Here is a 25,937-nt window from a genome sequence, read left to right as displayed (position 1 = left end):
ATCTTTGGATGCATAGAATGCACGTTTTGGTTAAGTTCTATTGGCAGATAGCATGTCTAATTTTGTTTTCTTTTTTTAATGCACAATAAAAAAAAAAAAAAAAATTGTGTAGAATAATATTTGGCGATGTGTTTTACTTCAAATGACAGTTTGGGGGTAGGCAGTTACATTTAAAAAATACAATGTAAAATTGACAAGGGACACCAACATAGTTGTATCTTTGATCTTAAAAACTACAGGATAAATGGTGGTGTGGTAATTTGCCCAAAACAAAAAAATAAAAAAATAAGATAATATTCTTGATATCACGAGAAAAAAAAAAAAAGACCTTTGAAAATGTGTTTGCAATAACTCCATCAGTATCACCAGCAAAGCAGCTTTATTATTATCCCATTAAAGAAGAAGAGAATTGTGCGCTACATTTGGAGATTTCATAATTTGCTGCATCACGAATGTAATTCTCCATTACGAACACTAGTTTACAAGACCGGCCGGTTCTGGCTTCCCCTCGCTTCTGAGCATGCATGTTTGGACTTTGTCCACAAGCTCGGAAAATCCGACAACACACATTTGTCCACGGAAAATCTGAAAACCTGCTAGCCAACAATTGTTGGCGGAAAGTCTGACAAATTGTCAGATGGAGCGTACAAACGGTCAGATTTACCGACGACAGCCTGTCATCGAACATTTCCCATCGGAAAGTCTGATGTGTATGGGGCTTAAGGGCATGTGGCCTCAGCCAACACCGATCCAGCCTTGCCAGTTGATGCGTTTTTGCCCCATCCACTGGGGCTTGGTCACAGAGGTCTCAGAAACCTCTGTGACCAAAGCCCCCCGTGGGCAGGGAAAAATGAAATCGGGGGCGTGGCTAAAGCAGCGTGGGCCAAGGCCACTTACACTACCCAAGCACCAGGTTGGTTGAGCGATGACTTATTCTTGCTTTAATGTTGAACTCATAGTTCTGAATGGCACAGTCGCTCGCTCCCTCAACTGCTTGACTGACATGGAAATCCTTTACCTTCCAGCTTGGAGCAGCACTATAAATCTCGTGCATATCATTTTATGGGAAGATTGTTGAGGAAATGGTCTGGTGACGGGTAAAGAGATGATCATATAATTTTCCTCCATTTCTAAAGCTATTGGTCATTAAATATCAAATATGGACACCCACCTTCCAAACGTTCCAGGAGAACAGACCGAGAACTGTACATTAAAAACGCAAAAACATCATACACATTGTTGATTTTAATCCTTAGTTAAAGCAATACGTTTTACGAATTCCGGAGTTCCTTACATCCCATAAAGCCGATAAGGGGCGGAACAAGTTACCGCTTGTTGTAAATATTACACTGCAATTAGGCATTTTGTTTCCTATTTATTTATCGTTTTTTAAAGTCCAACGCTTATAACAAATCCTGCAAAATGTACGTCTAAACAGAAGTCCACCTGAAAAGCATTGAGATCCCAGGACTACAAGACAGAATGACTGCATGTCACCAGCAGAGGGGAGCGCAGTGTGTATGGGGAGGAAGTGGAATGGAAAGCCCGAGGGGGGATGGGGCAGGGGGGATTCTCATATTAACCGCTGCACAATGACAGCATTTAGGAGGTTAGCTTCTTTCAGAGTCTGGTCCTCATCCGTCAACTCCTTGTTTGGGAACGTAGTCATTAACACGAAGCTTGTGGCGGCCATTGCCGGTCGGGCACTGGCGATGAATAAGCGGATGTCACGGATTCTGAAAAGGAAGCAGGTTGCCCATTTAAAAAGTGCTGTCTGTGCATTTTAAACTGCAGTTCTACGTTAATATAGTCTGTGGTCTTTTTAACATTACACTTATTCAATTGTTCAGCAAGGGCGCAACTTCATGCGTTTTACCAAAGGAAAGTACAAAAGCCTCTGTAGTCCAGCAGGGGGTATTGTTCAAGCCCCATGAGAAGACAGAAATGCAAATACCCTACAGGAGCACAACACCACCCCCTGCTGGACAAGAGATACCTGGCACCTCTCACCACAAATTTTATCAACCTATCATGAAAGGAATAAGGCTATTGACTTCCAAAAAAGAAGAAAAAAAAAAAGAAAGAAAGAAAAAAGTGTGGATGCCAGAAATTTTGTACGACAACCAGGCAAAAAGCATTTTTTGATTAGGAGCTCAGTGATAACCGAATCTGTTTCTCAGGACAAGATTTCAGACAACCTGAACATTTTAACGAATGGTGTGTCTTGTGTTTCCATGGATCCTGTATCACTTTACAGCTCAATTTCATACCGAAATCCTTGTTACTGACGTGTTCAGGATGATGTTCGTAGCGTCCGAAAAGAATAGATTATTATTTGGCTGACCTAAAATTCTTACCTGTGATTGTGATTAAATTTCTGGACCAGCCTTCCCCCATCTGCCAGGCGGATCTGGATGTTTGTGATAGGCTCAGACTCATTGAGGGTAATGGAAGAACTGGCTCTAGCCTCATTTTCTGCTTGCTGGGATGAGGAGGCCATGCTCAGGATATTGGGAGCAGTGCTGAGAACACAAAATGAAGAACAATTTCAGGATGACTGAGGAGCTACAAATCTCATGTTGCACAGGATACACTGGGGGGAGATTTACTAAAACTGGAGCACTTAGAATCTGTGCATAGTAACCAGCTTCTAACTTCAGCTTGTTCAATAAGGCCTGATTCACACTGATGCTAGAGGCGCTCCGACTTTGAGAGCACATGTCGCACCTCATTAAGTGCAACGGAACCGTTCTAATAGGAGACTGGAGCTGTTCAGACTTAGAAAAAGGTTTCTGCGCTACTTTTGTTCTGACTTTGGCACAACTTGCATTGACTTCTGTTAAAAGAAGTCATATGCAAGTCGTGCCGAAGTTGCGCTGGGATGTCGGCTTCAAAAGTCGCATGGCAGTGTGAACCGGGCCTTAAGATGTGACAATAAAACTTAGAATCTGGTACAGCTCTGCTTAGAAACCAATCAGCTTCCAAGTTTTAATTGTCAAAGCTTAAAAAGGAGAAGTACAGCCAAAGCTGGTTTGGCTGGGCTTCTCCTATGGATCACAGGAGTGCAGTTCCTTCTGCACTCCTGTGATCAGTTTTCAGCAGAGAGCGAGCTGAAGTCCGCTCTCTATGGACGTCAGTCGGTCTAGGCTCAGCGGCATCACAACCATGGAGTCTGGATCCTCCAGATCCCTGGACTGACACCCAGCTCAGCCTCTCAGCAAGCCGTTAAGAGCCTGAGCCAGCCACTCCCACCCCCTGCACAGCCCAGCACTGAAGTCAGCAAGGAGGGGGCAGAGCAGAGAGCTGTGACTGACAGTCACCAGCTCTCTGCTCGGGGAGCTGTGAGAACCGAGCGATTGGCGTTGTTTGATCATGCAGTTCTCAGTGTTATAAGCATTCACCTATGCAAGTACGAATCTGAAAAAACAAAACAAAAAAAATACTTCTCTTAAATTGAACAAGCTGAAGTTAGAAGCTGATTGGTTACTATGCGCACCTGCACCAGATTCTGAGTACTCAAGTTTTAGTAAATCTTCTACATAATCTAAAACTTCTTGTAGAATTATTGCCAGGATCTCACCTGCCCAATTTTTGGCCCTCGCCAGCGAATGCTTTGAAGGCAGTTTTGGGTTTCACAAAGTCCTCATCGCGATGGTCCTCCATATCCAGGTTTACCTGCCCACCTTGGGCGAGTCTGCGCAGCTCTGCCGGGATCTCCCTGTACACAGGTGGAAAGAATTAAAGCTGAACTCTACCTCATCATGTAGCCATCCACGGGAAAAAAAAAATAATAAAAATCCCCCCTGCAATAAGACCAACAGTCATATATATCTATAGGTACACCTATCTATACAATCCATTCATATCCCAAAAACATATCCCTCTTACTCTCTTTTTTCCACTTTTCCCTTTCACACCTCTCTCTTCCGCTCCCTTTTCTCCTGCTATCTTTTATTTACTTTCCCTTATCCTTCCTCATTTCTATAAATTTGAAAAAAAAAAAAAAAATCCACCCCTGGGATTTCCATCTGTGACTATTATAAAAAATAAAAAAGGAATCATCCCGGGCATGCCCAACCACAAATCCCATAATTTTATGAAGCTTTATTGACCCCCTATTTCAACAAACCTGCCATTCTTTTAATACAGTGTCATTAACCTGTAGGAGTCATTCCTCGTATGTTGGCACATTCGGGGAAATCCATTTTTGTATGATTAGCTTGCGTGCAATAAACATCTTAATTGCCATCCTAATTATTGGCATGTATGTTTCTTTTTCTAGGCACCCCAGCAAACTTATTTTAGGATCCCCTTGTACCTGTATTTGGTATACTCGGTTAATAATATCAATTATTTTTTGCCAGTACCTAAATAATTTGGGACATTCCCATAGCATATGTATTGGGTAAGCTGAGGTTCTCCTACACCGGGGAAAGTCAGATGCATCTTGTCTACCCCCCTAATACAATTTAACTGGGGTCCTATACGCCCTATGAATTATGTAGAATTGTGTTAGTTTGCTGGGGTGAAACTGATTGTACTTGTTCCAAAATATTTTGCCATTGTTCATCTGTTAGATTTCCCAGGTCCTTTTCCCATCCCTGTCTAGCTCAACAGGTAGCCTTTCCCTGGAGTTGGCCAATTAAATAGCCATATATTTTAGTGATGATGCCCTTTTTCAATTGCATCTTTGCGATTAAGTCTATTAATGGCATATTTTGAACCTTTAAATTCTATCATTAAATTGGATCTGTAAATCATGTCTTAATTGTAAATATTTAAAGGTGTTCTTGATATGTTTCCAGCACCCCATCAGAGTATAATTGGACAATATATTGAAACCCGAATCTTTTCCATACCCAAAATCCTTCTAGTTTATCTCCTTATACTTTTTATTCTGCCATAGGAGGGGAATAAACTGAAATATCTATATATTGCATTTTTTTTTAATGGGGGGGGGGGGGGGGGGGGGGACACAAGTTATTTCCACAAATAATAGTGTTGATGTAATTAAAAGAAAGATAGGTGGTGGATGATGTGCATTGGCCTCTTGGTTTATTTACTGTTTTTGTTTATTTTTTTTACTGTGCATTTAGTTGTTTTTGTTCTAAGTGCTGTAAACTAAAATTGGTGTTAATAATTAGTGATGCACCGAAATTTCGGCCGCCGAAACATATCGGCCGAAAATGCCCTTTTCGGCAATTTGCCGAAAGAGAAAAACGGCCGATAATGGACCCGAAAATGGGACGTGGCCTGGGTGGGGGCAGGGCTCCGCCCCCCGCCCCTGGTGACGCCCATCATGGGGGTTGTATAGCGCAGGAGAGCCGCCTCCGCCGCCTGTTTGATCACAGCGCCGGGAACATCACAGCTTTCATTTCAATAGCTGTGTGTTCCCGGCCGCGCGCCGTCACACGCAGCCCCTCCCCCTTGTCCGGGCACTTAGATAGACAGATCATCTGCAGGATTGGATGATCTGTCTATCAAAGTGCCCGGACAAGGGGGAGGGGCTGCATGTGACGGCGCGCGGCCGGGAACACACAGCTATTGAAATGAAAGCTGTGATAAAACAGGTGGCGGAGGCGGCTCTCCTCCCTGCACAGGTTGGCTGCAAAATGACACTGGCTGCAATGGGGGATGCCTCCTGTACCATGTCGCCAGTCTCTGACCACCTCCTGTACCATGTTGCCAGTCTCTGACCACCTCCTGTACCATGTCCCCAGTCTCTGACCACCTCCTGTACCATGTCCCCAGTCTCTGACCACCTCCTGTACCATGTCCCCAGTCTCTGACCACCTCCTGTACCATGTCCCCAGTCTCTGACCACCTCCTGTACCATGTCCCCAGTCTCTGACCACCTCCTGTACCATGTCCCCAGTCTTTGACCACCTCCTGTATAAAAATATTTTTTAAAAACAGTCATTTTCGGTATCGGTGCTGTTTCGGTATCGGTTTTCGACCTAGTGTATTTTTCATTTTCGGTATCGGTTTCGGCACCAAAAAACCCATTCGGTGCATCCCTAATAATTATGAATTTGGGGGGGGGGGGGGGCTGAACTCTGGGAAATAGCTGAAGTTGCAGTGGGGCTCCCCCACACTTCAAGGGTTAAACACTTTTTTACTCTAGGGGGAACATAACCACTTTTACTTGCCTTATCCTTTATTTCTCCCCAATGCCACAGGTTGTGGGTGGAGTGCTGGTTCTGCATTGTACATGAGGATATCAGAGTGCCTGCAGCTGACAGAGCAGCCAAGACAAGTAGATTCAGTCATGCAGCTGGGAGTGGGGATAAATTAAGTGAAAGTCTCCCTAGACAAAAATGAGTACATCAGTGCAGGGGAGGTACCCACTGCAAGGAGAGTATCTGATTCTACCCAGAGTTCTGCTTTTCAAAAATGTAATGGAAATGTCAGCTTGATCAGCAGTTTAAATGCATATATAGGGCCTGCCTTTAAACACCCAATCACTGTAAAATAGAAAGTACAAAAAAAAAGAAAACCTGTTCTGGTATCCATGCCCATAATCTTAACTCTGCTGCAGGGCTATCCCACACAAAATAATTGCACCCAGAGGTATGTCACTATGTGGTTCTTCCCACAGTATTGGTTATGGGCACAGTAGGAAGAACCACAGGCATCCAATACTTATGGGCAAAGATGCATGGGGTTTAACTCAGCAGCAGAATAAAGAGTCCAAAAACAGGTGACAGGAAAAGAGAAAAGAAAAAAAAAAAAAAAAAAAAAAAACAACACATATACATACATCCTTCTCCTTTACAGGAAGCTTATTTATTTCTCCCCCTTTAGCAACAGGTTACATTTATAGCCCAGCCCCTGCTGTTGCGATATGTGGCTTTGTAATATATATATATATATATATATATATATATATATATATATATATATATATATATATATATATATATATATAGAGGGATGGCCAAACTTCTCAGATCATGCCATACCATTGCCAACTCCAACCAACCTTGCTCTTTTTGCAAAATACTAACCATCCACATACAGCGACACCAACTCTGATCTTCCTGTCTTGTTAAGCCCACCTTATTTCCTGCCCCTGCATTTCATCAGTATTCACCCGATACCCCCCCACTGTTGTTACGAGGTAAGGTTAACCAATGCTCATGTATTAGGTGGACTCTTGATCTGCTTGCTTTCTTTTTGGTTCAGCGATAACCGAATCAAAATTTTCAGGAGGTGGTCAGCAATTAGAAGCCCGCGTATTTTTCTAATGACAAGTTTCTTTAAAAGCTGAACTCCGGGATTTACACGATGACCACCACCACTTAACCGGTGTTACTTACAAAAATAATGCCTCAGCTAAAAAGGTCCTTTTATTTACCTAAATACAATGTCATGTGACATGTAACTGGGAAACTTTATATACTCTGCCCAGTGGTGGAGTCCGCAGGCTCCAATAGACAGCATAAGATGGATGACATCACTGGCTGTCACAGGCATAGACTGATGTGCTGGATTACAGGTGATCACTTCAGGTGGAAGCACCAGCAAGGGGCAATGATGGCGATATCAGCCGAGAAAAAATTAATAAATAAAAATAAAATCGAAAAAAAAAAAAAAAAAAAAATGTTCCCACCTGGTAAACAGGTAGGAAATGGAGTTTCGCTTTGCTCACAGATCTCAATATTATTTCTGTCCAGTCAAAACCTACACAAAATATTCCAGGTACCTCAAAGCTCTAGGTTAGGGATTGCTCATGGGAAGAGTAAAATATAGAAGGCAAATCTTACCCTCTGCGTATCGACTCCAAGAACTGTGCATTGCTGGGGTCTTGATAGCTGCGCATTTCTCCCTCATCTAAGCTGAATCCATTTTTCCAGAGCTTCAGGACCACGTGGACCTAAAGAACAAAAATTCAGGAAACAATTGTAAAAAAACAAAAATAAGAGTTCTTACAAGCAGCAACTCACTTGTACTCTAATTTGCCCCATCTCCAGACCCCTCACCCTATTGTAACGTGTAAAACCAACAATACCACAGGTGAGGACACAAAACAAAAGCTGGTTAATAGTTTTTTTTCTTTTTTTTTCCCCCTTTTCAGTAGCTTAGTAGATGCCCCCTATTTATTCTTCTGTAGTAGTGCAATACATGTTAAAACTGAAGCGGTAGCAACGTTTAACAAAAAAAAAAAAAAAAAAACCCTACATACTAGCACATTATGAAAGACTTACCTTGAAACAAAGTCCTCCTGTGGCGCGCTGTCACCACTGCATACACTTCCATCTTCACGCGGTCTTCCTTCCAGGTTCGCAGCCACTTGAATGGCCAAGCCCCAGTGACGTCTCTCCCGCACACGCGTACAGGAGTCACGGCCGCGGCACAGAGTGCTGAAGGAACAGCACGGGTATGCTGTTCCTTCAGATCACGTGCGCCGGTGACATCACCAGCTGCTGCTCAGTAGAATATCTCTTCAACGGTGCACATTTGGGAGATAGTCATTTAAACCTACAGGTAAGCTTCATATAAAAAAAATAAATAAATAAAAAAAAATACTTACCTGAGGTAAAAAAAAGAAAAAAAAAAAAAAAATAGCGTTTAGTACCACTTTAGCCACCCCATGCAGATATATACTGCAGCAGGGTGGCCCTCCTGCGTGAAATCACGTACCTGTAAGTGATATCATGCACGGGGTTCTGTGGCACGTGATGTCCGCCAATCGTTCTGCCTCGTTTACATAGGCAGACCGCCGTTCTGCCAGAGGGGAAAATGGAGCAGAAACCCAGATCTCCGTTTCCCCCTAGTCAAAGCACATCCCCACAGTGAGAAAGCACCCCCCCATGGACACATTTAACCTTTTGATTGCCCCTGATGTTAACCCCTTCTCTGCCCGTGTTGTTTTTAGCACTGATCACTGTATTGGTGTCACTGGTCCCCAAAAAGTTTCACTGCGTGTCAGATTTGTCCACCGCAATGTCACACCCCTGAGAGAAGGGAAAAAAAAAAAAAAAAAAACTTTTATTTGGGTGCAGAGTCACAAGATCGTGCAATTGTCAGTTAAAGCGACGCAGTGCCACATTGCAAAAAATGGCCTGGTCATAAAGGGGGTAAAACCTTCCAGGGCTGAAGTGGTTTATGTGCCATTATAGTAGGCTGGGGATGGAACTGTGCTGCAGATTTAGAAAGGGCCAGCAGAGGGCACCAAAGAGTGTACTGTGTGGAACTGCATAGGAAAGGGAAAGGACTGATGGCTCAATTTATTAAAGTCCAGCCTGAGTTCGTTTAGCTGGGCTTCTAAGGGTCACAGCAGTGCAATTCGTTTTGCACTCCTGTGACCCGTTTTCAGCAGAGAGTGGGCTGAAGCGCTGAAGTTCAGTCCAGGCACCGCATCATCCCAACTTCAGAAGTCTGGATCTGCCAGGTGCCTGGACTTAGCCTCTCGGCAAGCTGATGAGACAACCGCTCCCCGCCCCTCCGCAGCTCCGTGCTCCAGTGAGCGTGGAGGAGCAGAGCAGGACAGCTGCTGATTGACAGGCAGCAGCTCTCCTCTCGAGGAGCCAAGAGAACAAAGCCATCAGTAATGTTCGATGGCTCGGTTCTCAGTGCAGAGAGGCCGGGGGACAGAGGCAGCATCCACCCTAGGCAAGCATGAATATGGGATAAAAGCCTAACCCATACTTCTCCTTTAAAAAGAGGAGAGCACTGACTAGGTGGAGCAGGAACGTGTGATGAGGGGGGTAGGGGAGTAGATTTAGAAAACTTAGATAGGAGTGAGCAGTATACCTTTTGGGCACGGGGAGACGGCCTGAAAGTGGATGAACACACTGGCGAAAAATAGAAATGACTTTCGTCAATTGACTTAATTATAAATTTTATTTTCATCACGACAGCCTGCAGCTGAAAACTGATGAAAATATTTTCAGCAACGAAACGAACACTGGTCACAAATAGTCACCAACCGTCATTAGTATATTGTTGTTACTTTTACACTATAATTCCTCACTGAACTATCTAAGAGACAATGGATGAAAAGCAGAGCAGCCAAGTCGGGGCAAACTTACATCCTGGCCTTGATTCTGTCTCCGAGCACCAAAAACATAAGCAGACTCCTCTTCCGGGGCGGCCCCCAATCGGTAACCACCTCCAGCAAATGGCTATGGAGGGGGAAAAAAAAAAAAAAAAAAAAAAAAACATTCAAAATCAAGTCATAGTACAACGACACTCGAAATTTTGAAGATCATGTTCTTAGTAAGTAAAAATTAAAAATATATATATATACACACACATATACACACACACATATATACACACACACTATCTTTTTGACCCCAGATCTAATATTCAAGAGGTTCTGTCATGCTTTCTCTCTATTACTACAAGTGATGTTTTATTACTGTAATGTAAAGTACGTTTTTGTTTTTTTTAAACAGTGTAAAAATAAAAAAAATAAATATATATATTTTTTTTTTTAATACAAAAGCTCGGGGCTTAAGTGGTTAATGGTCAGGTAAAGCCACCTATACAGAACGCCCTCATTTGAACCCTCATCCTTACCGATCGGCTGCTTTCCCCTCCAGGGCTTTTAGCAGATCTGTCCACAGCCACGGCTCCATGTTCCTTGGCTCCCTTGAAGAGATCTTCCACAAGCTCGTTAGGGCTCCTCTTTTTTGGGGGCCCCACAATCTGCTGTCCACTCCTCTCTGAGCCCCCTGCGTAAAACCTGCCAAAAATGAAGAACCTCACTTAGACAAGATCATTATATGAAAGTACCCGAGTGAGCTGGGAATGGTCAATACTCCCGTTATTTAAAAAAAAAAAAAAATCCCTTTGGGCGTCTCCATTGAGGATTCTGCCTCACTTAAACACACAACAGTAAAATCAGTCTGTATATGCAGTAAAGCATGCTTGTTATACTCGTTGTGGAATCTAAGTGGTTACTCCTCTTCAAAAGCTGTTTCAACCAGTCTTCTCTGATCCTCCCCTTCTTCCACAGTCCCTGACCCATCTCCTGATAGAACAGAGCCTTTGGAGTTACTCAGTTTGGTGTGTATTGCTAGAGATCGGCACAGGGCCAATCAGCACTATCCAGACTGAGGGTCAGGGGTCCTGCAGCCTCATAGGACAGTCCGAGTAGAATGAAATCTCCTCCTACAAGCTTTAACCAGATGCTGATAGAAGTCACAAGACTGTTATATACTGCTGAGGAGTAAAAGTTTGTAGAATACACCTCCGTAACATCTCTAAAATTCTCCCTTTTTTAACAAATTAAACCACCAAGCTCCTCATTCACTCCCTTGTTATCTCTCGCCTTGACTATTGCAACTCCCTTCTCATTGGCCTGCCTCTCCAAAGGCTCCTCCCCTCTTCAGTCCATCATGAATGCTGCTGCCAGACTTATCCACCTTACCAACCGCTCAGTGTCTGCCAACCCTCTCCTACAGTCCCTACACTGACTCCCAATCACCCAGGGAATTCAATTCAAAATACTAACCACAACATACAAAGCCATTCGCAACTCTGCCCCGAACTACATCACCAATCTTGTCTCCAAATATCACCCAAATCGTCCTCTCCGTTCTCCTCAAGACCTCCTCTCAAGCTCTCTCGTCTCCTCCTCCTATGCTCGTCTGCAGGGTTTCTCCAGAGCCTCTCCCATCCTCTGGAACTCGCTACCTCCACCTGTCCGGCTATCCCCTACTCTCGCTACCTTCATGCGATCCCTGAAAACTCATTTTTTTTCAGGAAAGCCTATCACGTCTCCTACTAATCATCTATCACTTCCATCAGCTCATTCCCCACAGTTACAACCTTTTGTACCACCTGCCCCACCCTATTAGATTGCAAGCTCTTCTGAGCAGGGCCCTCTTAATCCGCTTGTATTTTTTTTATATTATAACTGTATTGTCTCTCTTATATTGTAAAGCGCTGCGTAAACTGTTGGTGCTATATAAATCATGAATAATAAGAAGTATTTAGCAGTTTATATTTACTAAAATAATGACATTTCAATGTTCTGTGTCCTGTGGGAGACAGATATAGTGAAAGTAGAGTCCTGGGTTTAGTAACTCTTTATTGTTCTGGAGACATCTGTACAATTTAGAATCCCCCCCCGTGCTTCCTCTCGGGGTTACAATGTTCACCCGGACAAACAGAAGGAAAATCTACAACAGCAATAAAAATCTGACATGGTTTTCACCCATCTGTCCACCAAAAAAAAAAAAAAAAAAGTTTTATCTTTAGATTTAATTCAAGTTCATTGATGGCAAGAAGAGCGTATTTATGAGTGTCTAGCCATCAGTGCAGCAAAAGACAGTCATATCTCTACTTTTCAACAGAAAAATAAAAGTTGTGTTCCAAATAGATGCTAACCAAAAAAAAAAAAAAGGGGGAGGGAATTTAATACTTCTACTGCAGGGACCTGGGTTAATTTTTTTGCCCCCTTTGAAACTTGACAGGGGCACTTCTTGGGATGTGAAGCAAAGATAAGTCTGTGATCCCAGCCCGACAGCTTAAAGTTTGGTACGCACCATTCATTTTTTCCATTCAACCCAGCGTGTTGAACGTAATAAAAAGTAAAAACTGTCAGCTCAGGTCGGAGCCGTTATACTAACTATGCAAAGTGCAGTGATCTCCCCCGCTAAGCTGTTGTGTTCTGACAGGGGGATGATTCCCCCCGCCAACACACACCAATCTAAACCATTGGCTAAGAGCGCTGATCGGGAGTTAGTTGGCTGCTGGTTTACCAGCATGCACATCTGACGGACACACGGGCCAAATGTCAGGAGTTATTTTATTTTTTATTTTTTTTTTAACCGCCCATGGTCTCAGCCAGTGTGGACCCAGCTTTAGATCCAAAGTTGGAAAAGGCAGTTTCTACATTTGTATCAGGACTGGCACACCCTAAAACTGCCTTGCTAGTCTTTGACCCCGGTATTGTCTACAGCTAATCGGCTTTTCTGTACAGGGCGTGTAGGAGAAGAATGGCCCTTTGTGCTTGTGTGGAGGGTTTTGTTACATGCTGAATTGCAATTTGTAGCAGGGAGTACAATTCTGGTATACAGGTAGACGAGACTAGCAAAAAAGGCACATTAGTCATTGCTGATCTCTCCCAGGTGAATTGGCCATTAATTCGTCTGCTTCCTCACCGTTTGCCCCGTTTTGCATTTAACTTGTGTTCCTAAAGCCTTGTACATACACAGGCCAAAGTGTGTGTGTATTTATATATATATATATTTTAAATGGTATTATATTTGAGTTTTCAATATCATGAATTTTGAAAATTGTCTGCCATTATTGGCACCTTTAGCGCAAGAAAAGCTCAAGAAAAATGCATCCCTTTAAATTCTATACATGTCTTTAAACTGGTCTTTTGCACTTTAGTAGTGGTGTTAAAATCCTGCTTGGTGCATTTTTGGCCAAAAAACAAACACACACACACTAAAAACGCAACTTGATTACTGCAGCCTATTAGAAACACTTCTGGAAGTGTCAGCTGCCTATGTCACCTAAACTATTCCACCACAGGACTCAGCAGTGGTTCTCAACCCTGTCCTCAAATACCCCCCAACAGGCCATGTTTGCAGGTTTTCCCTTTACCTTGCACAGGTGCTTTAAATCATACTCAATGGCTTGGTATTTTAGACAGCTACTTTATTTGTGAGAAGTGAGAGCGAGGGGCAAGGGATATAGGAGAGATGAGAGCGGATAGAATATAAAACATTATCTGAAGTATTTAGCAGCAAAATTATGAGTATAAAAACTTTTCATTTGGAGAGCAGCTGGGTGAGCATGTTTTTTTATTTATATACATTTTTTTTATGTGGGCCAAAAGGGTAGCAGCAAGAGGGCCAGGTACAGCTCGTAAAACACCAGTTTGACCTAACAACAATAATAGCAGAGAGGTCCCTGGTCATTTGACCAACAATCTAGGAGCAGCCATTTTACCTTAGGGAACCCTTGAAAACATTCTCAGGCGTTGGGGAAACCCCATTAAAACCAACTGGGGAGCAATGAAAAAAACCTCCCTTACATTAGCAGTCAGTGGGAAGAAAACCCCCTTATAGTGGTGGCCAGAATCATTGGAGGCACGCCGCTGACTCTGCCAAGTGGTATTGGATCTGAAACTATAAAAAAAAAAAAGAAGGTCAGCCAGCCACCGCTCAATGAACATCTATAGGAATCCTAGGGTTCCACAGAACCCCGCCTGGAAATAGCTGATGTAGAGGGTAAGAGGAGCCCCCTAAAACTATAATTAGTGTTCTGAAAAAAAAAAAAAATACAAACAAAACCTTTCATGACACAAAACAGATTGTATGCCGAATTAAAACAAAACTGCAATTTAGGTTTACTATCTCGACTAACGTAGCCAACATCAAATCTCACCTTTGGCCTTCTTCCTCCTCCTCTTCTTCCTCCTGTGCGTGCACCAGGTCTCTGAAAGACGTCACTCTGTGGTCACTGACGGTAAAACGATATGTCAGGTTTATGGATAACTGCTAGCCTATGACAAATTTTTACTTGCTTTAAAAAAGTATAAAAGACTAAATCTGACCTCTGGATGGAACCTCAGTGTTTTTTTGCTGTGCCACAATAAAGCATTTTCCGTCACTTCATGTTCTGATGACATAACAGGAAGGGACGGAAATACTCCTTTTAGACCATTGTCACAGGACCAGATATGCCATTATTAAGATGTTAACCAATTGCCTACCAGATACTTTCACCCCCTTTCTGCCCATACCAATTTTCAGCGCTGTCACACTTTGAATGACAATTGCACGGTCATGCAAGACTGTAACCATATTCATTTTGTCATTGTTTAACCCATTTTTCTTAATTTGTTAGAAAATTTAGCAAGTCATTTTTTGACTGCACCGATGAGGGGGCACTGATAATCAGTGTAAACGTGCCTGTCAGAATTGCGGGTTACCGGCTCTCCTTTCCTTTCGCTGTGAGAGCATGTGAGGAAAGTACTGCCGATAACCGGAAAGTGTGTTTACAAAGTGATCAACTGCGATTGGACACAGCCAACCACATGGTAAAGGGCCACTGTGATTGGCCCTTTACTTCGATCTGTGAGCGGCTCTTTACCTCGATCTGTGAGCATCTGTGTCTGAAGATCACTTCGGATAAACACCGCAGGGGGTCGCCCAGGAAGCGCAATCACAGAAGGAGGTCAATGAATGCCCTTTCAAGCAATGTCTGACCATGCTGTAGCCGTTATTCAGCTATAGCGCAATTGTGAAGAGCTTAAGGAGATTGTCCTGGTGGCCACAGATATGTGGGTGAAAGTGAGGAACAAGTAGAGAAGGAAAATCTTTTAATAGGGACACTTATGATGACAGAGGGGATTTTCCTCATACTGGAAGTTCCTAACTTACTGTTGCCTCTACAGGACATGAAGTGAGGGTAATCTCCCTAAAAGGACAGAGCAATCACAGAGCGGAGTTTTGGGAGGGCGACTAGCCAAGCGTGCGGTCAGCAAGCAGCCCCAGGCAATAGGAATTGCTCACAACTGGGAATGGGCTGGCAAAAGCACAGGCACCAGGACCCAATTTTTTTAGTCGCCAAGTCCTGAGATTTGTCAAACCCTGAGAGGGTGCACCCTCCCCAGCAGTATTATATATATATATATATATATATATATATATATTTTTTTTTTTTTTTTTTTTTTTTAAATACGGCTGGGGAGGGTGCACCCTCTCAGGGCTTGACACAAAAACCCACGACAGGGACTATAACTCCACTCGATCCAAAACTAAGAGTTTGGCTGCTGTTCTACTTCCCCCACAGATGAGAAATAACATCCTTACCTGGGCCCAGAGCCACGAGAAGTGGAACCTGACGGTGGCTGCGGTAATGTCACAATGTCATCATCCCCTCCATCTTCATAGAAACTTGCCAGAGCCAGCTAGGTGCAAAAAATAAAATAAAAAATAAAATAAAAATGCAAGCTCACTTCAATAGCCAAGGAAAACTACATCAAAGCAAATCGCATAGTAATATTAGAGCTGCAAAATTAATCGTTAAAAAATCGTGATCTCGATTCACTCCCTCTGAGATCTCTCCTGCAGAGGTTGCCCATTCTTTCATATAAACAAGTGGAGAAACTATCTGCTCACTCAGCTGTCAAAAGAAAACATCTGGGCAGTCTGCTGAGTTTTTTTTTACTTGCAACATTGTAACTAATCTTCCTTCTTAGATCAAAAGGGATAGAACTTTTGTGTAAATAATGGGGCCGACTGCCAAGTTTTCACAAGTGTACATGCAGGAAGTTTAACCACTTGGTATCCGCATGCCGTCATATGACTTCGTCGGCTTTGTGGGGTTATATCTGAATGATGACTGAGGCTACAGACATCATTCAGATATTGGCATTTTCAGCTGGCGATTCTCTACACAATAAGAACGATCATAGTGGCTGTTCCACCGCTTGATCGTTCTTACGGGCGGCGAAAGGGGACATCCCCCCTCCCTCCGGTGCTCCTACTGACTCAGTCACCGCAGCGATCGGTGAGTCGGACAGAGGATCCGCCAGCCCCGGATGTTGATCAGAGATTTCCGGTCTCTATGATCGGAGGCCAGGCGCAATATTATGACGTCACGCCCAGCCTCTGCATTCAAAAAACTGGCGCCGCCTCGGCTGGGAAGCAGCGATTTTTTTTTTTTTTTTTTTTTATTTCAGGCTTCCCAGCCTAGAGGTGAGATGCGGGGTCTTATTGACCACCATATCTCACTGTAAAGAGGTCCTGTCATGTCATATTCCTATTACAAGGGATGTTTACATTCCTAGTAATAGGAAAAAAAGTGATCAAATTTTTTTTTTTTTGTAAAAATAAAATTTTTGTAAAATTAACAATATATATATATTTTTTTAAAGCGCCCCTGTCCCCGTGTGCTCGCACGCAGAAGCGAACGCATACGCAAGTCCCGCCCACATATGAAAACGGTGTTCGCGGCAACACCTCACACGTGTGCTTTGATCAGTAGAGTGAGAGCGACAATTCTAGCCCTAGACCTCCTCTGTAACTCAAAACATGCAACCTGTAGAATTTTTTAAACGTTGCCTATGGAGATTTTTAAGGGTAAAGGTTTGTCGCCATTCCACGAGTGGGCACAATTTTGAAACGCGAAATGTTGGGTATCAATTTACTCAGCATAACATTATCTTTCACAATATAAAAAAATTGTGTTAACTTTACTGTTGTCTTAATTAAAATAAAGTGTATCCCCCCCCCCCCCAAAAAAAAAAAAGTGCGCTTGTAAGACTGCTGTGCAAATACGGTGTGACATTAAGTATTGCAATGACCATCATTTTATTCTTTATGGGGTTAGAAATGTTTGATTATATATATATATATATATATATTTATTTATTTATTTTTTTGGGGGTAGCAAATTTTTTTTAACCTTTTTTAAAACTATTTTAACTGTTTTAAAACAACAAATCTCAGAAAGAAGCTCAGTCCTTTAGTGGTTCATTGATTAAAAAAAAATAAAAATAAAAAAAAATAAAAAAAAAGGGAAAGAAAATCTAAATTTCTTCATTGGATATGTTTTAGAGCAGAAAGTAAAACTTTTTTTTTTTTTTCTCTTTTTCCCACACACGGTCTGTCTTTTTGTTTATAGCAGGAAAAGAAAAGAAAAGAAAAGAAAAGAAAAAACACGCAAACCTTTCCTTGGTCAAGTGGTTAATCTAAGACTGGCCATACACCTATAGATTTTCTGCAGATTTTCTATGGTCAAATGGAAAAAGTGGAACAGATTCCTCCATCTATGCTGAACGGTGTGTGGATGGAAGAATCTCCCACTGGGCCAAGCTTCCATATATTGCTAGTCGCTGGCTCTCAACCTAAACAATGCCTGCACCCAATCAGAACGTTCAGATATTGTGAGAGCCAGCGGGGCCGACTAGCAAGATACTGAAGCTTGGCCCAGTGGGAGATTCCTCCATCCACACAGTTCAGCGTAGATTAACTTTTTCCATCTCGCCATAGAAAAAGTGGAGATAATCTATAGGTGTATGGCCAATCTTAGTAGTTAGGAATATAGAGCAGTGATTTAGTAGGTAGGGAAGGATCAGCAACCCAGGAGAGGAGCCAAAAATCTCCAGAAACAAGTCAGCAAAAACAGCTCAGATAGCTGTCTGGTTGGACTGTAAATACCTCCAGATCTTACATATCCCGCTTTAAGAAAACATACAGAAACCATAGACTTTTACAAATCTCTTTTATTCAGTTAAGTGGGCATTTTAAAGGGAACCTGTCATGAAAACGTTATTAAGCTAGGCGTTTTGCCCTGGTAGAAAGCACTATAAATGTGTCTGTATATACTCTATATGTCTTTTAGCCTACAAGGAAGCAGCAATACCAGGAAGGAGCAGATGAGGGCGTGTCCACACAGGTGACAGCAGGTAGACAGGAAAGGTGAGGAAGGGAGAGGTGTACCAGATGTCTCATCCAATGTCAGTTAACCCTTTATGCACTGCTACATAGTCACAGGAGTTTGCAGTATTGACTACTGTTAGGTAGAAGTTTCCAATAAAGAAAATGTACTTTGGAGTCCCAGTAACAAATTATCCCTTTAATTTAACAGGCAAAATATGGCAGTATGACTGTATAGAGATTACTGTATGCTGTATACAGAGGACGGGGAAGGAATATATAGGGGGGTGCTGTATACAGAGGACGGGGAAGGAATATATAGGGGGTGCTGTATACAGAGGAGGGGGAAGGAATATATACAGGGGTGCTGTATACAGAGGACGGGGAAGGAATATATAGGGGGTGCTGTATACAGAGGACGGGGAAGGAATATATAGGGGGTGCTGTATACAGAGGACAGGGAAGAAATATATAGGGGGGTGCTGTATACAGAGGACGGGGAAGAAATATATAGGGGGGTGCTGTATACAGAGGACGGGTAAGGAATATATAGGGGGGTGCTGTATACAGAGGAGGGGGAAGGAATATATAGGGGGTGCTGTATACAGAGGAGGGGGAAGGAATATATAGGGGGTGCTGTATACAGAGGACGGGGAAGAAATATATAGGGGGGTGCTGTATACAGAGGACGGGGAAGAAATATATAGGGGGGTGCTGTATACAGAGGACGGGTAAGGAATATATAGGGGGGTGCTGTATACAGAGGACTAGGAAGGAATATATAGGGGGTGCTGTATACAGAGGACGGGGAAGAAATATATAGGGGGGTGCTGTATACAGAGGACGGGGAAGAAATATATAGGGGGGTGCTGTATACAGAGGACGGGGAAGAAATATATAGGGGGGTGCTGTATACAGAGGACGGGGAAGGAATATATAGGGGGTGCTGTATAGAGGACAGGGAAGGAATATATACAGGGGTGCTGTATACAGAGGACAGGGAAGGAATATATACAGGGGTGCTGTATACAGAGGTCAGGGAAGGAATATATACATGGGTGCTGTATACAGAGGACAGGGAAGGAATATATACATGGGTGCTGTATACAGAGGACAGGGAAGGAATATATACAGGGGTGCTGTATACAGAGGACAGGGAAGGAATATATACAGGGGTGCTGTATACAGAGGACAGGGAAGGAATATATACGGGGGTGCTGTATACAGAGGACAGGGAAGGAATATATACATGGGTGCTGTATACAGAGGACAGGGAAGGAATATATACGGGGGTGCTGTATACAGAGGACAGGGAAGGAATATATACATGGGTGCTGTATACAGAGGACAGGGAAGGAATATATACAGGGGTGCTGTATACAGAGGACGGGGAAGGAATATATACATGGGTGCTGTATACAGAGGACAGGGAATGAATATATACAGGGGTGCTGTAAACAGAGGACAGGGAAGGAATATATACAGGGGTGCTGTATACAGAGGACAGGGAAGGAATATATACAGGGGTGCTGTATACAGAGGACAGGGAAGGAATATATACGGGGGTGCTGTATACAGAGGACAGGGAAGGAATATATACATGGGTGCTGTATACAGAGGACAGGGAAGGAATATATACGGGGGTGCTGTATACAGAGGACAGGGAAGGAATATATACATGGGTGCTGTATACAGAGGACAGGGAAGGAATATATACGGGGGTGCTGTATACAGAGGACAGGGAAGGAATATATACATGGGTGCTGTATACAGAGGACAGGGAAGGAATATATACAGGGGTGCTGTATACAGAGGACGGGGAAGGAATATATACATGGGTGCTGTATACAGAGGACAGGGAATGAATATATACAGGGGTGCTGTAAACAGAGGACAGGGAAGGAATATACAGTGGAGGGAAAAAAAGTATTTGATCTTCCACTGATTTTGTACATTTGCCCGCTGACAAAGAAATGATCCGTCTATAATTTTATTGGTCGGTTTATTTTGACAGTGAGAGACAGAAGAACAAATAAATCCAGAAAAACGTTTCAAAAAAGTTGAATTTATTTCCATTTTAAAATGAATGAAATAAGTATTTGACCCCTTCGTAAAACATGACTTAGTACTTGGTGGCAAAACCGTTGTTGGCAGTGAGAGGTCAGACGTTTCTTGTAGTTGACCACCAGGTTTTCACACATCTCAGGAGGGATTTTGTCCCACTCCTCCAGACAGATCCTCTCCAAGTCATGAAGGTTTCGAAGGCTGATGTTTGACAACTCGAACCTTCAGCTCCCTACATATATTTTCTATTGGATTAAAGTCTGGAGACTGGCTAAGCCACCCCAGGACCTTAATGTGCTTCTTCTTGAGCCACTTTGTTGCCTTGGCCATGTGTTTTGGGTCATTGTTATGCTGGAATACCCATCCACAACCCATTTTCAATGCCCTGGCTGAGGGAAGGAGGTTCTCCCCCAAGATTTGAGGGTACATGGCACTGTCCATTGTCCCTTTGATGCGGTGAAGTTGTCCTGTCCCCTTAGCAGAAAAACACTCCCAAAAGCATAATGTTTCCACTAGGGATGCACCGAATGGGTTTTTTGGTGCCGAAACCGATACCAAAAATGAAAAATACACTAGGCCGAAAACCGAAACAGCACTGATACCGAAACATATTTTAAAAAAATGTTTTTATACAGGAGATGGTCAGAGACCGGGGACATGGTACAGGAGGTGGTCAGAGACCGGGGACATGGTACAGGAGGTGGTCAGAGACCGGGGACATGGTACAGGAGGTGGTCAGAGACCGGGGACATGGTACAGGAGGTGGTCAGACCAAGGACGTGGTACAGGAGGTGGTCAGACCAAGGACGTGGTACAGGAGGTGGTCAGACCAAGGACGTGGTACAGGAGGTGGTCAGACCAAGGACGTGGTACAGGAGGTGGTCAGACCAAGGACGTGGTACAGGAGGTGGTCAGACCAAGGACGTGGTACAGGAGGTGGTCAGACCAAGGACGTGGTACAGGAGGTGATCAGAGACTGGGGACGTGGTACAGGAGGTGGTCAGAGACTGGGGACGTGGTACAGGAGGTGGTCAGAAATTGCACACATGATACAATTGATACAATGCAGCCAGTGTCCCCTCATAGCAGCCAGTGTCCCCTCATAGCAGCTAACCTGTGAAGAGAAGAGGAGAGCCACCTCCGTCGCCTGTTTAATCACAGCGCAGGGAACATCACAGCTTTCAGTTCAATAGCTGTGTGTTCGCGGCCGCGCGCCGTCACGTACAGCCCCTCCCCCTTGTCAGGGCACTTTGATAGACAGATCATCCGTCCAATCCTGCGGGTGATCTGTCTATCAAAGTGCCCGGACAAGGGGGAGGGACTACAAGTGACGGCGCGCAGCCGGGAACACACAGCTATTGAACTGAAAGCTGTGATGTTCCCGTTCTGTGATCAAACAGGTGGTGGAGGCGGCTCTCCTGCACTATAGCACGATATATCTTTTCATGATGGGCGGCACCAGGGGCAGGGGGCGGAGCCCCAGCCCCTACCCATTTTCTGCCGTTTTTCTCTTTGGGCAAATTGCCGAAAAGGGCATTTTCGGCCGATATGTTTCGGCGGCCGAAATTTCGGTGCATCCCTAGTTTCCACCTCCATGTATGACGGTGAGGATGGTGTTCTTGAGGTCATAGGCAGCATTCCTCCTCCTCCAAACACAGTGAGTTGAGTTGATGTCAAAGAGCTTGATTTTGGCCTCATCTCACCACAACACTCACCCAGTTCTCCTCTGAATCATTCAGCTGTTCATTAGCAGACTTCAGATGGGCTGTACATGTGCTTTCTTGAGCAGGGGAACCTTGCAGACGCTGCAGGATTTCAGTCCTTCGTGGCGTAGTGTGTTACCAATTGTTTTCTTGGTGACTATGGTCCCAGCTGAGATCACTGACAAGATTCTCCCGTGTAGTTCTGGGCCGATTCCTCACCGTTTTCATTAAGGACGAGCTCCGGCGTGTTCGCACAGCCCACGCGCAGAGCCCGCAAGGAATCCAGCACTACGCCAATCAGAGGCAGAGAGACATTGTCCCGATGCGTGGTTGCAGAGATCGGGAAATGTCTCACTGCCTGTGATTAGCGCAGCGCCGACTTCCTGGCAGTCTTTGCACATGAGCTGTGCGAACATGCTGGAGCTCATCCTTAGTTCCCATGATCATTGAAACTCCACGAGGTTGCATGGAGCCCCAGACTGTGGGAGAGTGACAGTTACTTTGTGTATCCTTCATTTGTAAATAAATAATTGCACCAACCGTTGTCACCCTCTCACCAAGCTGCTTGGCGATGGTCTTATAGCCCATTCCAGCCTTGTGTAGGTCTACAATCTTGTCCCCGACATCCTTGGACAGCTCTTTGGTCTTGGCCATTGTGGGGAGATTGGAATCTGATTGATTGCTTCTGTGGATGTTTGTCTTTTCTATTTTTGTTGTCATTCTGTCTCTAGCTGATAAAATAAACCTACCATTAAAATTATAGACTGATCATTCCTTTGTCAGTGGGCAAATATACAAAATCAGCAGGGGGTGAAATACTTATTTTTCCCCCTCACTGTATGGGGCAAGGAATATACGGGGCGTGGTATATGCAGGACGATGGGTGAAGGAGAAATATACGGGAGCGCGGCGTATACAGGACAACGAAGGAGGAATATACCGGGGGCGCGGTGCATACAAGACGACGGAAGAATATAAGGGGGGGGGGGTTGGTTGCCGGTGCCTACAGGACGACGGAGGAATATCCGGGGGGGGGGGGGGGGGGGGGATGGGGTTGGTTGGCGGTGCATACAGGACGACAGAAGAATATAAGGGGGGGGGGGGGGGCGGTGCATACAGGACGACGGAGGAATATACAGGGTGCGCGGTAAATAATGGATGGCGGCGGAAGGAGGAATAGACGGGGGCATAGTATATACGGGACGGTGGAAGGAGGAATACACGGGGGGTGCGGTGTATACGGGACGACAGGGGAAGAAGGAACACACGGGGGGCGCGGTACATACAGGACGATGGAGGAAGGAGGAGGAATATACGGCGGGGGGGTGGGGGGGGGGCGGTGCATACAGGACGACGGAGGAATATACAAGGTGCACGGTAAATAATGGATGATGGTGGAAGGAGGAATTGAAGGGGGGGGTGCGGTGTATACGGGACCACAGGGGAAGAAGGAACACACGGGGGGCGGGACATACAGGACGACGGAGCAAGGAGGAATATACGGGGGGGGGGGGGGGGGTGCATACAGGACGACGGAGGAATATCCAGGGGGGGGGGGGGGCGTGGTGCATACAGGACGATGGAGGAATATCCGGGGGTGCGGTGCATACCGGACGACGGCGGAATAGACTAGGGGGTGCGGTGCATACCGGACGACGGCAGAATAGACTAGGGGGTGCGGTGCATACCGGACGACGGCAGAATAGACTAGGGGGTGCGGTATATACCGGACGGGGGAAGAAGGAATACACGGGGGCGCGGTGTATACAGGACGATGGGGAAGGAGGAATATATAAGAGGCGTGGTATATACAGGACAAGGGGGGGAAAGAGGAATAGGTATATAGAGGAAAGAAAAGGGAGGTGTACAAAGAAATGGGGGAGTATATGGGGGCTCAGTATACAGAAGACAGGCAAGGTGTAATATATATATATATATATATATATATATATATATATATGGGGTATACAAAGAAATGGGGAAGGAGTATACAGGGTGGGTGAGGGCCGGTATATAGGAGGATGGAGAGGACAGGGAAGGTATGTACAAAGGTGGACACAATATACAGAGTGGGGGGGGGGTTTAATAGAAGGACAAAGAATATAAAGAAATCGGGGGGGGGGGGGGGTATACTGACGACAGAGAATGAATATAATGGGGCGGAATGATATGGATAAGTCAGGGGGAAGGCATTTAGTGTCGGACAGCCGGGATGACAATGCGATTCTTCCCTCCGTCCTCGTCCCTCTCTCTCCCCGGACTCCCCCCAGCCCCTCTGCCCCAGTACCTGCAGGTCCCAGCCGGCGGACTCCAAAAAGAAGCGGGCCCTCTCCTCCTCCGAGCCGGTAACCAGCACAAACTCTCGCACCGCTTCCTCCTGCCGCGCCTCCATCTTCAGTGTGCGCCGTCTCCAACATTCCCCCCGGAAACAGCGAGCGGCGCGCACACAGCGTTCCGGGGGGTCACGTGACGCTCACTGCGGCTCCCACCACTGTCCCATCAGTGCCGTGGGGGGGGGGGGGGGGGGGGGGGTCACATGACACATTGAAGGACCATTTAAATCCCAAACCATTTTCTGGATGGATCAGGGGCATTTACTGTTGTCTGTGCCCACCTCACGTCTAACCCTTCCATATTTTACCCAAAGATAAATTAGAAACGCTTTGGCTGGAGTTGAGTTTTAACCACTTAAGCCCCGGACCATTTTGCTGGCCAAAGACCAGAGCACTTTCTGCGATTCGGCACTGCGTCGTTTTAACTGACAATTGCGCGGCCGTGCGACATGCCTCCCAAACAAAATTGACCTCCTTTTTTCCCCACAAATAAAGCTTTCTTTTGGTGGTGTTTGATCGCCTCTGCGGTTTAAATTTTTTGCGCTATAAACAAAAAAATAGCAACAATTTAAAAAAAAAATAACAATATTTTTTACTTTTTGCTATAATAAATTTCCCCCAAAAATATATATAAAAACTTTTTTTTTCCTCAGTTTAGGCCGATATGTATTCTTCTACATATTTTTGATAAAATAAATCGCAATAAGCGTTTATTGATTGGTTTGCGCAAAAGTTATAGCCTTTACAAAATAGGGGATAATTTTATGTCATTTTTATTAATAGTTTTTTTTTATTAGTAATGGCGGTGATCAGCGATTTTTACTGGGACTGCGACATTATGGCGGACACATCGGCCACTTTTGGCGTGATTTTGGGACCATTCATATTTATAAAGCGATCAGTGCAATTAAAAATGCATTGATTACTGTGTAAATGTGACTGGCAGTGAAGGGGTTAACCACTGGGTGGCGCTGTAGGGGTTAAGTGTATCCTAGGGAGTGATTCTAACTGTGGGGGGAGCTGTGTGTGACACGTCACTGATCACCGCCCCCGATTACAGGGAGTAGAGATCAGTGACACTGTCACTATGCAGAACAGGAAGATGCTGGTTTACATTACATTAGCATCTCCCCGTTCTTCCTCTTCGTGAGACAATTGCGGGGTATCCCGGCGGACATCGAGTCCGCGGGACACGCGATCGCTCTCACGGAACTCCCGGCCAGCGCCGCACGTGCCCGCAACCTATTTCTTAAAGTGCAACGTACAGGTACATGATTCTGCCTGTACATGCCCTTCTGCCGCAGTTTATCTGCGTGAGGTGGCCGGTAAGCGGTTAAAGTGACCCTGTTGCTCTGATTAAAATTATAATATTAATTGAATAAGAGCCCTGACCCTCATCTTCACCCTGTTATAGAGCTTCAAGTATTGCTCCTATCTCACACTTTTAAATAGAGTGCCCCCCCCCCACTGGAGGCGGTGGT

General features: G+C 44.6%; 1 protein-coding gene across 1 annotated transcript; it reads right to left on the bottom strand.

Moving 5' to 3' along the window:
* Positions 1-1,227: 1,227 nt before the first annotated feature.
* Positions 1,228-24,569, bottom strand: NSFL1C (NSFL1 cofactor). Its single transcript, XM_077460430.1, has 9 exons — positions 24,411-24,569; positions 15,786-15,883; positions 14,356-14,430; positions 10,528-10,693; positions 10,035-10,127; positions 7,767-7,876; positions 3,581-3,718; positions 2,358-2,522; positions 1,228-1,736 (listed from the first exon to the last, which is right to left on the bottom strand). Exons 1-9 carry the CDS (start codon positions 24,513-24,515, stop codon positions 1,574-1,576), a joined length of 1,113 nt encoding a protein of 370 aa, XP_077316556.1. The 5' UTR covers positions 24,516-24,569; the 3' UTR covers positions 1,228-1,573.
* Between the last annotated feature and the right edge of the window lie 1,368 nt (positions 24,570-25,937).

Source organism: Lithobates pipiens, unplaced genomic scaffold (genome assembly GCF_037356315.1).
Source record: "Lithobates pipiens isolate NorthernLeopardFrog02 unplaced genomic scaffold, aLitPip1_a1.2 Scaffold_28, whole genome shotgun sequence".
Lineage (NCBI taxonomy): Eukaryota > Metazoa > Chordata > Amphibia > Anura > Ranidae > Lithobates > Lithobates pipiens.
This window is presented reverse-complemented; position numbering and strand designations above follow the sequence as displayed.